At 37.4% G+C, this 14,741-nt stretch overlaps 1 protein-coding gene and 1 long non-coding RNA gene across 4 annotated transcripts; one reads left to right on the top strand and one right to left on the bottom strand.

Moving 5' to 3' along the window:
* On the bottom strand, window positions 43-435 carry LOC110264222. The gene is made up of 2 exons (XR_002349954.1): window positions 396-435; window positions 43-315 (listed from the first exon to the last, which is right to left on the bottom strand). It is a non-coding gene; the product is annotated as an uncharacterized LOC110264222 (long non-coding RNA).
* Window positions 2,950-7,475, top strand: LOC107609383 (vesicle transport protein GOT1). 3 transcript variants are annotated; one of them, XM_021105904.1, is made up of 8 exons: window positions 2,993-3,348; window positions 3,848-3,925; window positions 4,189-4,250; window positions 4,795-4,886; window positions 5,806-5,886; window positions 5,966-6,063; window positions 6,141-6,222; window positions 7,088-7,475. In XM_021105904.1, the coding sequence occupies exons 3-8, from the start codon at window positions 4,220-4,222 to the stop codon at window positions 7,124-7,126; spliced, it is 423 nt and encodes a 140-aa protein (XP_020961563.1). In that variant the 5' UTR covers window positions 2,993-3,348; window positions 3,848-3,925; window positions 4,189-4,219; the 3' UTR covers window positions 7,127-7,475. The 3 variants fall into 3 exon arrangements, with proteins under 3 accessions (XP_016166823.1, XP_020961563.1, XP_016166824.1); XM_016311337.2 differs by lacking the exon at window positions 3,848-3,925 and having other exon boundaries at window positions 2,950-3,348; XM_016311338.2 differs by lacking the exon at window positions 3,848-3,925 and having other exon boundaries at window positions 2,993-3,354.

Raw genomic sequence — 14,741 nt, 5'->3', positions numbered from 1 at the left:
TTATCAAAATCAGATATTGTTTCAATCAAACAGGCAACCATATTCATTCAAGACAAAATCAGACAATTCATAAGACTCACACAATCACTAGAAATACATTTCGCACAGCATATCTATTTATAACAATTCCCATTTAAAATAAATTAGTTTGTATAAAAAGCCCATACCTCGAGTCGTCGAAACCATAACCCAAACGCATCAACCGAACTCTTTCCTCTCCACCCGGAACCAACGACAACCACAAACTCAACCCTTTATCACTTTTGCAGCACTCACAACAACTTAAAAGCGGCATTCAACATACAGAACTCGAACCTACGTTACCAAACCTCATAGTTTATAACCAAACATAATGGAATACTAACGCAGGGGTTTTCTGAAACATAAATACTTACCGAACTAAGAAAACGAAACAGCGGCGTTCACTGAACCGGCTTGGTGGCAGCCCCGGCAACCAGCGATGAAAAGCTTCTCGGCAACCAACTTAAAAACCCTTACCGACAATGGTTCTTAGTGTCGACAGAGGCGTTCCCGGCGGCAGAGGCTCGGTCAGAAGCTTCGGCAGCAGCGGATCTGGCGGCGATTCGGACGAAGACGGCGTCGGCGACATGGACGGCGACTGGACAGGTCACGGCCCTTCCTGCCTCGCAGATCTCTCTGTTCTCTGCTTCACCCATGAACGACGGCGATGCTGGCTCCCTTCGGCGATGGTGGCGACGCGGACAGCTGCAGCAACGGTGACGGGCTTCACGGCGAGGACGATGGCGGCAATAGAAACGGCGAGGAACGGCGACGGACGTGAGGCAGTGGTGGTTCGCAAGGATGGCGCGAGCTCCTCTCTCCTCTACCGGCGCTCTCCTCTCTCGGATCTCCTCTCTTCCTCTATCAACAGCGGTAGCGACGGTGGCAGTGAGACCCACCGCGCCTGTTTCTCCTCGTGACGGCGATGAGTGGTGCGGTGGCAGCGGCGGTCTACGATGGTGGCACGAGCTCCTCCCTCCACCGACACTCTCCTCTCGGACCTCCTCTCTCCTCTGCTAGCAGCGATGGCCACGGTGGCAGTGACGCCCACCACGCCACCTCCCTCTTCCCGCGCCCCACTTCTCTCCCCTCCCCTTTCTTTCTTTCTTTCTTTCTTTCTTTCTTTCTGTTAACCGTGGGTGATGGGGCTAGGGTTTGGTTGGGAAGTGTGTGTGAGAGTGTGTTGTGTTGAGGTAGAATTAGGGTTTTCTATTTGGGTATTTTGGGTTTAATTAGAGTAAGGTAATTTTAATAAAATTTGAACATAGAGTATTAATTTGAAAAACTAATTTAATCTCTAAAATTAATTTTAAATATTATTTGTAGTATAAAAATACTAATTGATTCTCAATCAATTTCTCTTATTGAAAATACATAGTAATATAATTAATTTTCTTTATCCTTAAAACTTAAAGTATTGAATGATATAAATATAATTGATCTAAAATCAAATCATATAAAATTCTTATTATTTCATAATTACCAACTTTATAACTTAATTATAGAAATTAATTCAATAATCATAAAATTAGATGAAATTCTGATTTAAATAGCCAAACCTCATTATTTTCGAATTTCTAAAACTTTAAATCATAAATAGAAAAATAATCCATAAGTATAGAGTTTGGATAAAAACTTTAATTTATTTCAAATCCAATTAATCAAAATTGCCTTAAATTATTTTCAATAAAAAGAATTTTTGAAATTAAAACTGTAAATAAATATATGATTTGAGATTAGTTCAAAATAGGGCTTTTCAAAAATCTTGGATCTTACATTAGCAGCCAGACTTGTCGGGTTGGCTTGATAACTGACAGATGAGTCTCATCAGCCATAGGAAGGCATGTATCTTGATAACCGACAGATGAGCCTCATCAGCCATAGAACTGGTATGCATCATGTGCATATTGTTTGAATCGTTTGATTGTGCATTAACTGGGAATGCCTAACTGCTTATAACATGCTAGTTATTATACTTGCTATTTGTACTATTTGTATTCTACCTCTGTCTGCCTTTGTTTGCTTATTTGTCTTTGTAATTTCATCAGAGATGGAGGAACGGAGGAAAGGCGGAGAGATTTAGGATTCTAATTCAGTTTTAGTTAGAATTTAAGGAATTAGTTTAGTTTAGAAAGCCTTAGAGAACCACCATGATTCATAGATTCTGTTTTAGTTCTTTAAGGTTCATAATCTGAGTGTCGACGTTCTATGATTGCCTCTTGTATTACCATGACTTTATATCTTATGTGCGTGGCACCTTTACCATGCTGAAAACTCCCAGTTCTCATTTCATACAATGTGTTTTTTCAGATGTAGGTCGAGAGGCACCTCGCTAGGCGTTTGGAGTTCTCTGGAAGCGAAGTGGACTTTTTGGGATTATACTTTTGTTTTGTTTTGTTATATATATGTATAGATTTTCCCTATGTATATATGTTTTACTTTAGCTCCTCATAGAGGTTTATGGAGAACTAGGGTTGTTTTGATGTATTTTGGGTTATGGATTATATATATATGTATGTAACTATTCTCTTGCCAGCCTTAGCTTCGCAGGCTGAGTTCGGGGCTTGATATTTTGTATCTTGATCCTCTGCTCTTACTGTTCATATAAATATGTTTAAGAACCGTAGTTTCTTCTTATGCAAGTTACGTTATTTATCAGAGTTGCGCTTTTAAATTTTGCGATTTTGTTTAACCTGTTCTTCAAGCCTCTAGTATACTACATTCTTTCGACTATTATATATATTTATATATTATTTTAGAGGTTGTAGCGCCTCGCCACCTCTGTTTTACATCCTAGGTGTAAAACTCTGTGTGGTAGGGTGTTACAAATAGTAACATTAAATTTGATTTAAAATAATTAAATATATTTATAATTTTCCTGTAAGACGCGGAAAAATAAACTAGTTTGTGTAAAATAAAAAGGCCGTAACAAGTACCCGTTGCCTTCGGCGCGGGGGATTAAGGTACCTTCCCCGTGTCCGCGGTACTCATTAAGCACTTAACTACTTATATAGAATGAATTTACAAAATTATCCTCGCATAATCTGAAAATAGTCAAAAGACCCCAGACCTGACCTTTACAATCTCCTCCGCCCCAACCGCTGCATTCACTACTCTAAATCTCCGATTCTCTTCTTCTCATCCTCGCCACCGGCCCACCGCCTGCCGCCGTCACGCCGCACACTAACCCTTATCTCTGTCTCTGCTGTTCCACCCGTTTGCCGCTGTCCTCTGCTTTTCTTGTCGTCCGATCCGTGCTGCCATCTTCCACTTGTCCCGCCGTCCTGTTCCTCGCCTCCGTTCTCTCACCTGCTGTTTTCGCCGCTGGTATTGGTACTTGTATAAATGATCTGATTTAGTGTTAAGTTTTTCTGTTAATTGTTCATTGCTGAGGAAAGCATGTTGTAGCATTCTGGAGCAGAACATCCTTGAAAATTAGACCCTGTGATCGGGTATATCTATTTGGATCAATGATGTGAATGAATCAGGGATGGTGTATGAAAAGGCTCAATTAGAAGATCTGTTAATTTTGTTGTCCATGAATATGCTTGTTATTTAGGGTTAGTTTTGATTAGGAGTATAGGTTGTGTATTCTTTTTCGCTGATTTGGCTATTGGACATTAAGATTTTTAGAATCTTTTTACCCTCTTCCATGGGGCTCATTGCCGCTTCTCATATTACAAGTTTGATTCAAAAGTCTCTTTGAGATACTACAATTTCATTTTTTCTTGGAAGGGTCTCTTACGTCAATATGTTCTTCAGTATTATTATTTGAAAGCTTGACACAGTGTGATGGTTTATGGATGCATATGGATTTTTGGTCAAGAGTGGCTTTTCAGCCTCTTGGCTTTGGATTTGGATTTTGAATGGTTATTCTCAAAATATTAGACACCACTGATAGAAGGTTGGTGTATACTTTCGGCTGTAGCTCTTAGGAATAGTTTCCTTTATTATAGTTCTCTGAGTGAATGTGGAATAGATTACTCTCGTTGGACATGGAAAATAAATAAATAAAGAAAATTTTTTTTTCCTAGGATCTTTTTTTTGCTGGATTATCATTTTCCTAGATGGTGATGTTGCAATGTTATCTTAGAATTACATTTTCTGTAGATAAATGATCCACATGCTTATATTAACCTAGTTTGGTTACTTTATTATGTGTTTCAGATAACGCAAGGACATAAGAGTTGTTAGTAAAATGGTTTCCTTTGAGATGAACGATCGCAAAAGTAAGTGGAATGTGATACTTTTTGTTGTTGTAGCTGTACTAATGGTGTTATATTATGTGGTCTACTGCATCTAATGCTTATGTTTGAGACTTAAGAGTAGATTGTTGTAGATTAAGCTAGTAGTTCCTTAAGTTACTTAGATATTCAGTTATTTGGTCAATGGGCTTTGGTTTATTTTAAGGCTCTGCATTTTATTTCCTTTTCTGGTGTTTTCTTTTCTGCCTATACCTTGAATTTATCTTCAGTTCTTTTCATGGTCAAAAGAAATTGCACCCAAATATTTTCTCAAATTGATTACTCGAAATTAATTTCACTTCTTGGAACTAATTGGATTTGGCTAATATGATATAGTTTTCAAGATATCTATTAGTGCCTTTGTTTTGCTCTCACATTTTTCCATTATTCCTGGACAAGGATTAATTTGACAAAACTGTCTATTGGTCATATCTAAGTTACGTAGTCGGAATCTACTTGTGTCGTATTTTTTTACCTTATTTACAATTCCTCTATCTGAATATGTTTATGGGATGGGCATATGATACAGAGATCGGGTTAGGGTTAACTGGATTTGGTATATTTTTCTCATTCCTTGGGATTATCTTCTTCTTCGACAAGGGATTACTAGCTATGGGAAATGTAAGTTTCTAGCTATTTTGAGTCCCTTGCTTAAGTATAACTTCTTATTATGGTTTTTATAGTTAAGCTTGAAAGTGGTCATTGAATTTGAATTTTGACCCTAGCCTCAAATTGGTCTCCGGATTTTCAGTTGCTTTAATTTGGACCCCAAATTTTCACTTGGTAACTTACATTAGTTCCTCGAGAACTTTTTGTTAACGACGGGGTGGCATGACATACTAATGTTGAAAGTCAGTATCGAATGTCAGAACATGGTTAGGCTATGTGTAATGGAGTGATGACGTGTTGGTTAGTGACACAGCATTTTGACATGAATGGTAATGCCATCCATCATGACAGTTTGTCCACGTGTCACGTATAGCAATATGATTTGTTTACACGTCATCAAGTGACTCAAATAGGTTCCTAAATTTTCACTCATAACTCATTTTAGTTTCTAAAATTAAAGGACGTGAATCAAATAGAAAGCACCTTTTGACGACTAAGTTACAATGTATCTCTCTGGGGATGCTAAGAATATTTGAAACAATGAGATACTCTCTCTTATTTTGTTTCATAAATTCAAAATGCTTAATATTTTTTAAACCCTAACCCAATTTAAACCATTTGTAATGATAACATCCTAGTGATATATAGACAAATCATGTTACATCACATGTTACCAAAATGACACGTGGCATTACCGTCTGCGCCAATATGTCATGTGTCACTAATTGACATGTCATAATTCCATTAAGCACGACTAAATCATGTTTTGACATATGGCACTAACGTGAAAATGCTAGAGGGACTAACGTGATTCATGGCTCCAAATTAACGTAATTTTAAATTTGGGAAATTTCAAAGACCACTTTGAAGCTTAATTTGGGTTTTTGCTATCGTCATCTCTAATGCCTTGTTTCCTTGTCACTCAAATCAGATCCTGTTTATTTCTGGAGTGTCCTTAACCATTGGTGTGAAATCCACTATGCAATTCTTCACGAAACGAAGTAATTTCAAGGTATATTTGTTACATGTGTATCCCTCTCTCTCTGTATTGTAGTAAACTTTCAACAATAATTTTTATCTTTTCTCTTAAGGGATCAATCTCGTTTGGCATTGGATTCTTGATTCTCATCATGGGATGGCCTATTTTGGGCATGATCATTGAGGCTTATGGATTCATAGTACTATTCAGGTTTAATGGAATTGAGACTCGTGTGTTCTGTTGAAGTGTATATCTGTAATTGAAGCTAACCATGTATTCATGTGCAGTGGTTTCTGGCCCACACTGGCTGTTTTCTTACAGAAGATTCCAATTCTTGGTTGGTTGTTTCAACAGCCATATGTCCGATCGGTAGGTATTTGTAATGTAATGTAATTGAAATGCCTTACCACCTGCCATCCAACTAGACTTAAGTAGAAGCATCCGACACTTGTGTGATTTATCGTAGCTGCTATATTAAAAAATGCCTAAAACCCTAAATCAATCCCTAAGAAAAATTTTTATCAGACACTTTAGTTCTCAATAAATTTTAATCACCAAATCAGTCCCTAAATTTTTCGTTAGATAAATTAGTTCCCGTATCAAATTGTTCGTCTATATGGAAGAACCAGTTTGAGAACTTCAAAATTGTTTAGATATTGTTGTCTTTATAAAATATCGATAGGGATTAATATGCCAAACTTTTTACGAGAATTTTATATGATTGATTTGTTTAACAAAATAGGTTAGAAATTGATTTGGTGATTAAAATTTGGATTAGAGTGTCCTACTAAAAGTTTATTGGAGAGTGGTTTGGACTATTACTCTAAAAAATTTATGTTCTTGGTCAATCAGCGAAAAATTTACAGTCTCTCTGATTGTTTGGAGCAATTTGATTTTAATTTCCATTGATAGATGTGAAAGATAATGTCAAAGGAGGGTGTAAAAGCAACACCTATACACAGTGCATCAAGCTAAAGTATTCTGAATTCTGATAATAAACATGGAAAAAAACTTGAATTTTGAGTACAAAAAACTTTCCCTTGTTCAATAAAGTTGTATTGAGCTACAAATTAGGCAATGCAGGGGAAGATTAATGGTTAATTTTATCTGTCTATCTATCTATGTAGACAATGTAGAATGATACAATGTGAGTTTTTCCAGGCTTTGCTTAGATATTGTGGAAAATGGTGAAATTTTCAACTTGAGTCTGCTAATTTTCTGGTATTCTCTGCAGTTGTTGGAACGTTATAGAGGCCGGCGAGTACCCGTGTAAGAGAGGAGGAATCGGCGGAAACATTTTGTAGCTGCTAGCAAGCAAGCACGTTTATCAGTGTATGTAAAGAAAATACCAGCTTATGGGAGATACCTGACTGTGAATTCAGAGTTGGCACTCTGATGCTAGCAAATGATTGTCACTTTTAACACGATAGTCATGTATGTAGTGACATGATAGTCATGTATGTAGTGCAAAGAGTTCATTGATTATGCGTCGAATTAATCAATTACGCAATCTTTGTTCAAAGGATAAGAATGATCATTTCTTATTTGGGTCAGTGTATGTCACAGTGCCTTCCAACAACACACTGCTATAAAATGAAAATTTGACGAGTTGCATGTGTTAATTTTCCTCGTTTCAAACTAAACATATCCGTAGCTTTATTTAGGTAAAGTTTTTATTTTTCACAAGTAGTTTATTAAAATTGGTGTTTTAAATTTGATAAATACAAATAAATTTTAAAAATTATTTGTTTAAATATTTTTAAAAATGTCTCTAACTTTTTTAAATGCTATAAAGACATAATTTTTTATTTACCAAACGACAAGTGAGATACTTATGGTTTTTGAGAACCACACCTATTTCTTTGAAAAAAATTTACCAAAGCAGGCATTAGCCTGCCAATGTCGAAAGCTCTTTGAATCCACACTGTTCTATTGAACGGCATCCATGTTCTCCAATTTTTAAATTGCTAGCAGCATATGAAAGTCTGTTTGTAAAAGAAAAAGAAAAGAATCTATCCATCCTTTTGAGCTGAGTCCCATTTTAATCTTTGAAAATAGTAAGTTACAATAATTTAGTTTTTGAGATTCCAATTACACTAAATTAGTTGTCCAAATTTAAAAAAGTGCATCACGTTAGTCCCAAGCACATTTTTCGTTATCAGATCGTTTTGAGTAACGTGACTTAGTTATTGCCATGCTAAAAAGAAAAACGAGTACATGACGTAGAAAAAAAATGAGATTGAACCAATTTGGTCCTTTTCCCTTTTATAACCTAAAGCAAATAATGTTCATCTCATTCTTCTTCTTCTCCATATTCTTCTTCTTCTCTGTGCATAGTCGCAGATCGTGAATCATGATTGATGTAAGACCTGCAAAATATTAACTAGTTAATTAATTAATTAAAAGTGAGTTAAGAGCGTTTAAACACTGCGTTTTGCGCTATAAATTTAAAATTCAAAATTAAAAAATTTACAGATAAAAATTTAACTCAAAAAGTTACTTAGAACACAAAAATATAATTAATTGTGAAAAAACGCATACTGGTGTTATAATTAACTGTACAGATTTAAATCTGTCCGGTACTACATATGAAAAAAATAAAAATGTAGAAATAACCAAAAAAAACAAATCTACCGACGTTTTCACTAAATACTTAAAACTTTTTCAACAAGAACAAACAACACATATTCATATACTTAATATTAATAATGCATTATAGCATTACTATAAGATCCAGGATTTTTGAAAATTAAATAATTAGCTATTTGTGAGTTAAAATATTAAATTAAGATGTAATTTTTAAAAAAATTATTTTTAACAAAAAGCATATGTATACATGTATATCCATGTGATAATGATACCTAAATGCTTTACTACCACAAATTTTCATTAATTCCTGTTAGTGTTAAATGTTTTCATTTCCTTCATTCATACCACTGAATAAACTTGGAAAAAAAATAAGAAAAGAAACACCGTGAGAGAGAAGAGAATGGAAACCATGCAAGTGTGACTTTCCAGCTTTGATTTCTTGCGATCCGTAACTCTAATAATTTGATATGAGAATTATTGTCGATATAGAATTTCTCTCAATAGAAATAAGAACTTCGTTGTAAGCATAGCTCCAAACCAACTAATAACTCTTACATCAAATTTTAATTGTTTGGTTGTCACAAGTACAAACCTCAATAAAAATAACCAAAGTATTTAAACCTCGGGTCGTCTCATAAGAAATTGCAATGAAGTGATCAATTATTGGCTATGAAGATGCAAAGGGTTTGATTTGTAGTTGACAAGAAAAGTAAATAACAAGTAAATGGCAAGAACTAATAAAGAAATGGAAAATAACTCTTGGCTAAGCAAAGGAATTAAGATCACCATCCTTGTCAACAAACCATATATTGACAATTATGAGGGACCAACCCATTTAGTCTACCTCTATGCTTGAAGTAAGTATAATGTCTACCTCAATGCATTAAGTATGTCAAATAGGCTTGATCAATCATCAATCCATAAGACCTAACCTAGCCACTAATTGACTTAGTAGTAGGCTAGAGTCAATGGTTATCAAATTGACCACTAAGGGTTCTCAAATCACCAATTCATTAAGACCCAATGACTCAAGGTCACTCAATTTGTAACACCCTAATTACCCTAAGCCTTACCTCTAGCCATAAAGAAAAGGATAATCAGAGGTTACGACAGTTCTAAGGCTTATACATATTTATATACAGAAGGAAATAATATATTCTAGAAGCCTGATAAAGGATACAGCTCAAAGTAGGGTTTCAAAAGCGCAAAATGTACTGATGGAGCTACTCGTTTAAGGCACAAGAAACAGATATAAGATAACATAGATAAGTATATAATAATCATAAGAAACTAGCCACGGCTTGCGGAGTTTAAGCCGGCTAGCCATATACAGACGACCAGAAACTGATGTTTTAAAAGAGCTTATACAAGTTTTGTCCTCTCAAATACAAGCCTCTAGGCAAAATAAAATACAAAAGATCAGAGAAGTGTAATCAAAATAGACAAAAGACTCAAAAAAGGTATCCGGATCCTCTGCTTCTGTCACCAACCAGACAACTCACCGAAGTGGGTTGCGACCTGCATCTGAAAAACACAGCAGAAATATGGTATGAGAACCGGAGATTCTCAGTATGGTAACAGTGCCCAGTAATGTAGGATATAAGACCCCGGACGCCAAAGACAATCCTAGACTCCATATCCATCACAAGAATTCAACTTAAAGCATCCTAAAACAACAAAGCATAATATATACAAATCTTAACACAGTTAAACATGGTACTCTATCTTAATGGATTTCTATTCTAACCAAACACCGCTGTCCCATAGCCTTCACCAACCTATCCTCCATGCGATCCCATCGCCACTGCCTACCTAACCTCCTCAGCACCGGGCAATCACAATTAATGCAAACAAATAAAATACAGATAATATTCATATACAACAAGTAGGTCAAGAAGCAGGTAGGCATGTTATACAATTAGGCAAACTCAAGTAAACAAAGCAAGCAAGCATATAAAAGATGCACATGATAAATGTCTGCCCTATTGGCTGTGATATCACATGTCGGTTAATGCCAAACCCGACAGAAAATCCGGCCGACAACTCCCGGATTAGTCTTTCTATTGTGCATAAGGAGGAATAGTTCCGAGGGAGAGTGCCTTACCACCTTCTCCTTTTAGAGGAAAATATTCCGTAGGAGCGTGCCTTACCACCTTCCTCTGGTTGCCGCATGATTCTGTGGGTTAGTGCCCTACCACCTTGCAATCAGAGAGAAATCGCATTTTCAGGAGGAATAATTCCGAGGGATAAGTGCCCTACCACCTTCTCCTTTCAGAGGGAAACATTCCGAGGGAGCGTGCCCTACCACCTTCCTCTGGCTGCGAGAAATATGAGTGAGAAGCCCAGCTTCAACTCTCACATATGAACGTAGGTGGGAGACTGTCACAGCCCCTACGATGGAGAACATTGCATATCATAATTACATATTCAGTCTTAGAGGCCACTCTTCTAAACTCACTTCCCCTCATACTCATCACAACCATCATCAAGTCATTAGTTCCATTCCGAACTCCCTAGTTCATCAGTTTCTCAATTTCATTATCAGCAATCACCATACTCACCACTCTTCCTTCTCTCTCAACCAACTTATCTTTACTACACCAGAAACCTAAATCTCCGTTTGCTAACTTTTCAAAGTAAAACCCAAATTAAACCTCCTAAGACCTTTTCCATATTCCAACATCCAAAATTGAGCCTAAGAGTCTTAAAATGGTGTTATAGAAGCTTACAACCTCGTTGGGAAGATAGAATAGTTGAAAATAAAGGAAAATTTGAAAAACAGGGGAGTGTGCGTCCGCATAGGTGTCAAAATTTACAAAGTTTCGTCACTCGCACAACCTGTGCCAGCGCCCCCAACAGACTGGCTTCCCCAACACGTGCGTGCGCATAGGGCTGTGCATACGCACATGTTGCAATTTCTCTTTAGATATGTGCACGCACAAGTTGTGCTCGCGCTGCAAACAGAACGCACTTCCCTGCCTGTGCATGCGCACAGGTCTATGAGTCCGCATAGATTAAGATTTTTGCAGGGTTGTGCGTGCGCACAAGGCTGTGTGTGCGCACGTATCAGAAATCCTGAAATTTTACAATTTTGCATAATTTCAGTTTTTCAACACCAACTTTGAATGATCATAACTTCCTCTACAAAATTCCAAATTTTTCAAACTTTATATCGTTTTGAAGAGTTTTCAATAAACTTTAATTCTAAACCAATTTCAACCTATTTTGAAAACCGAGGCAAAAGCTATGATCAGACAAAATTCACCAAAAATCAACTTTTACCCAAAATCAAACTTTCCACAATTTCTTTGTAAAACATAACCAAAACCAAACTAACCCATTCCAAACTCCATTTTTCCACCCAAATCCACCGTCTATGTCATATTACACCAAGCTTACCACATTTTCCTTCACCTTTCCTCATACACAATCTCAACATCGATATATCACATTATCGTCAAACCTTATTAACAATTTTCCAACTATATTACCAATTCATCAACATCAATATCACAAATAGCAACATAATTCACTTCCCAACTTCACCCATCATTCATCCTCATCATATCATTATCAATCATTATTATCAAACTCAACAATCATTATTTTCATCATAAATCATTACATACCATCAATCAACAACTCAACAACCATTCAAATCCAAACCTATCCTATAGGTCACTAGCCTAAGTGTCCATGAACATTATATACTACATAGAGAAAACCGAAACCATATCTTGGCCGATTCCAATATGCACCAAGACCCCAAATTGAGCCCAAGATAAGCTTCCAATCACAATCTAAGCCACCAATAATCTCCAACAAGCATCAACAAGCTCCAAACTCACCATAATCAAGCTATATATACATAAATCATCATAAATCAACCTAGGGCTCATTATAATTGAAATTTCACAAGAGTTTCAATGCCTCTTACCTTGCCCAATAGTTTTGGAAGCCAAAACCAATATCAATCAAAGGCTAGAGTGTACCTAAACACCCAAAAATCACAAAACCTCACTTAGCCAAAAACCATAAAACTCGAAACTTTGAGGAGACGAGCTGAGAGAGATTCAAGATTTACTTACCAGTTTCTTATATGGATTTTGTAGAGCTTTTCACAAGAAACGCGTAGCCGCAAACGGTGCGGCAATCGGAGCTCTGTAGCTCAAGATATGAGCTTGGGAAGATTGAAGTGAATAGTGCTTCTCTCTTCTCCTCTCCCTCCTTTCTTCAACTGGGTGTGTGTGTGTGTTTGAGTGTGTTATGGGTGTTTGGGTTCATTAAATGAACCTTTTATATGTTGCGCTTGGGCCCAACTTGGGCCCGGTCCAACCCGTTAGCGTTGTTAGCCCGTTTGGCCCAACTTCGGGCCAAGCCTTTAAAATTAACGCCCAGTTTTCCATTTCTAATATTTTTCTAAGGTTTTCGACGGTTTTCACTTTTTCTCATGCTGTACCAGGCAGACTTGAACCGGTTCAACCGGTTCAACTGTCGGTTCACGATTTTTCACAGAAAACACATTTTCTGACTCGGAAGGACCTACTGAGTCCAAAAAACATATTTAAATCCCCAAATTCTCATCCTAACTTTCCAGAATTTAATTTGGACATTTAAATAATTTTATTCGTGAAAAATCTGGTTCTTACATTTCTCCCCTCCTTAAAAAGATTTTCGCCCTAAAAAATATGATCCACGCGATGTAATAAATATATATATTACATATTCTCCACGAAGCATCCTACTCCCAACGTTACCAACCCAACAAGTTGCCAAAGCATCTCATTCTCCAATTCCCAAGTATGCTCTCCAACTTTTGCTCTCTCCAAGCAACCTTAACCAATGAAACTTTCTTTCCTCACAGCTTCTTCATACGGGTGCCGTCGATTCTTACTAGTGTCACTTGGAATGTCAAGTTCTCTCTCAACTCGACCAAATCAGGCTCTAACACACGGGTCGCATCCGACGTGTACTTACGGAGTTGTGACATGTGGAATACGTCATGCAAGTTAGACAGATGGGGTGGCAAAGCTACTTGATACGCCACCGGCCCGAATCTCTTCAGAATCTCAAACGGTCCTATATATCTTGGATTCAACTTCTTGGTTTTGATTGCTCTTCCAATCCCAGTTGTCGGTGCAACCCACAGAAATACATGTTCTCCCACTTTAAACTCTAACAGTTTCCTTCTTTGATCCGCATAACTCTTCTGTCGACTCTGGGCAGTTAAAATTCTCTCTCGAATCTTTTTAATCTTCTCAGTAGTCTCGGCAACCAAATCAAGACCCAAAACACTTGCTTCACTGGATTCATACCAACAAAGTGGAGATTGGCACTTCCGTCCATACAAGGCCTCATACGGAGCCATCCCAATGCTCTCATGAAAGCTATTGTTGTACGCAAACTCCACCAATGGCATGTAGCGATCCCAACTTCCACATTGATCCAAAACACATGCTCTCAGCATATCTTCCAACGTCTGAATGGTCCTTTCCGACTGTCCATCTGTTTGCGGATGATATACGGTATTGAGACATAGCCCCGTACCGAAATCTCTTTGGAAAGCTCCCCAAAACCTTGAAGTGAATCGAGGATCATGGTCCGATACTACGCTCGACGGCACACCATGCAACCTTACTATCTCCTTTATATACAACCTCGCTAACTCCTCCATAGAACAGTTCACTCAGATAGGCAGAAAATGAGCGGATTTGGTTAAGCGATCCACGATCACCCAAATCGCATCAAATCCCGACCTAGTCCTCGGTAAACCGGTCACAAAATCCATTGCAATTCCTTCCCACTTCCATTGAGGAAATTCAAGAGACTGTAGCATCCCTGACGATTTCTGATGTCCTACCTTCACCTTCTGACACGTCAAACACTTGGATACTGTTGAAGCTACATCACCTTTCATCCCAGGCCACCAGAACATCTTCTTCATGTCATGATACATTTTCGTACTTCCGGGATGAACAGAAAACCCACTGTTGTGAGCTTTCGACAACAAATCTTGTCTCAAACTTCCGACATCCGGTATGCAAATTCTTCCCATATATCTCCACAACCCTTCATCATCCTTGGTGAATTCTCCACGCCTCTTATCACCCATTGGTTGAAACAATTGCTGAATCTTCTGTTCATCTTGCTGAGCCTTTTGAATCTCCGTCTTAAACGTATTTGAAATCTGCAACTGACACAAATAAGCTCTTTTGGCGATTTCACCAATATTCAACTTAAGATCCACAAACTTATCCACTAACTCCTCCTCCTAGATTCTCATCCAAGCTATTTTCAAG

Source organism: Arachis ipaensis, chromosome B07 (genome assembly GCF_000816755.2).
Source record: "Arachis ipaensis cultivar K30076 chromosome B07, Araip1.1, whole genome shotgun sequence".
In the NCBI taxonomy this organism is placed as follows: Eukaryota; Viridiplantae; Streptophyta; class Magnoliopsida; order Fabales; family Fabaceae; genus Arachis; species Arachis ipaensis.
This window is presented reverse-complemented; position numbering and strand designations above follow the sequence as displayed.

What these genes read in the sequence shown, in the direction of transcription:
- LOC107609383 (XM_016311337.2), top strand. Translation starts at nt 4,220, where the DNA reads ATGGTTTCCTTTGAGATGAACGATCGCAAAA. An exon ending in TGAGATGAACGATCGCAAAA is followed by an intron (nt 4,251 to 4,794) that starts GTAAGTGGAATG and finishes CATATGATACAG; the next exon opens with AGATCGGGTTAGGGTTAACT. An exon ending in GGATTCATAGTACTATTCAG is followed by an intron (nt 6,064 to 6,140) that starts GTTTAATGGAAT and finishes ATTCATGTGCAG; the next exon opens with TGGTTTCTGGCCCACACTGG.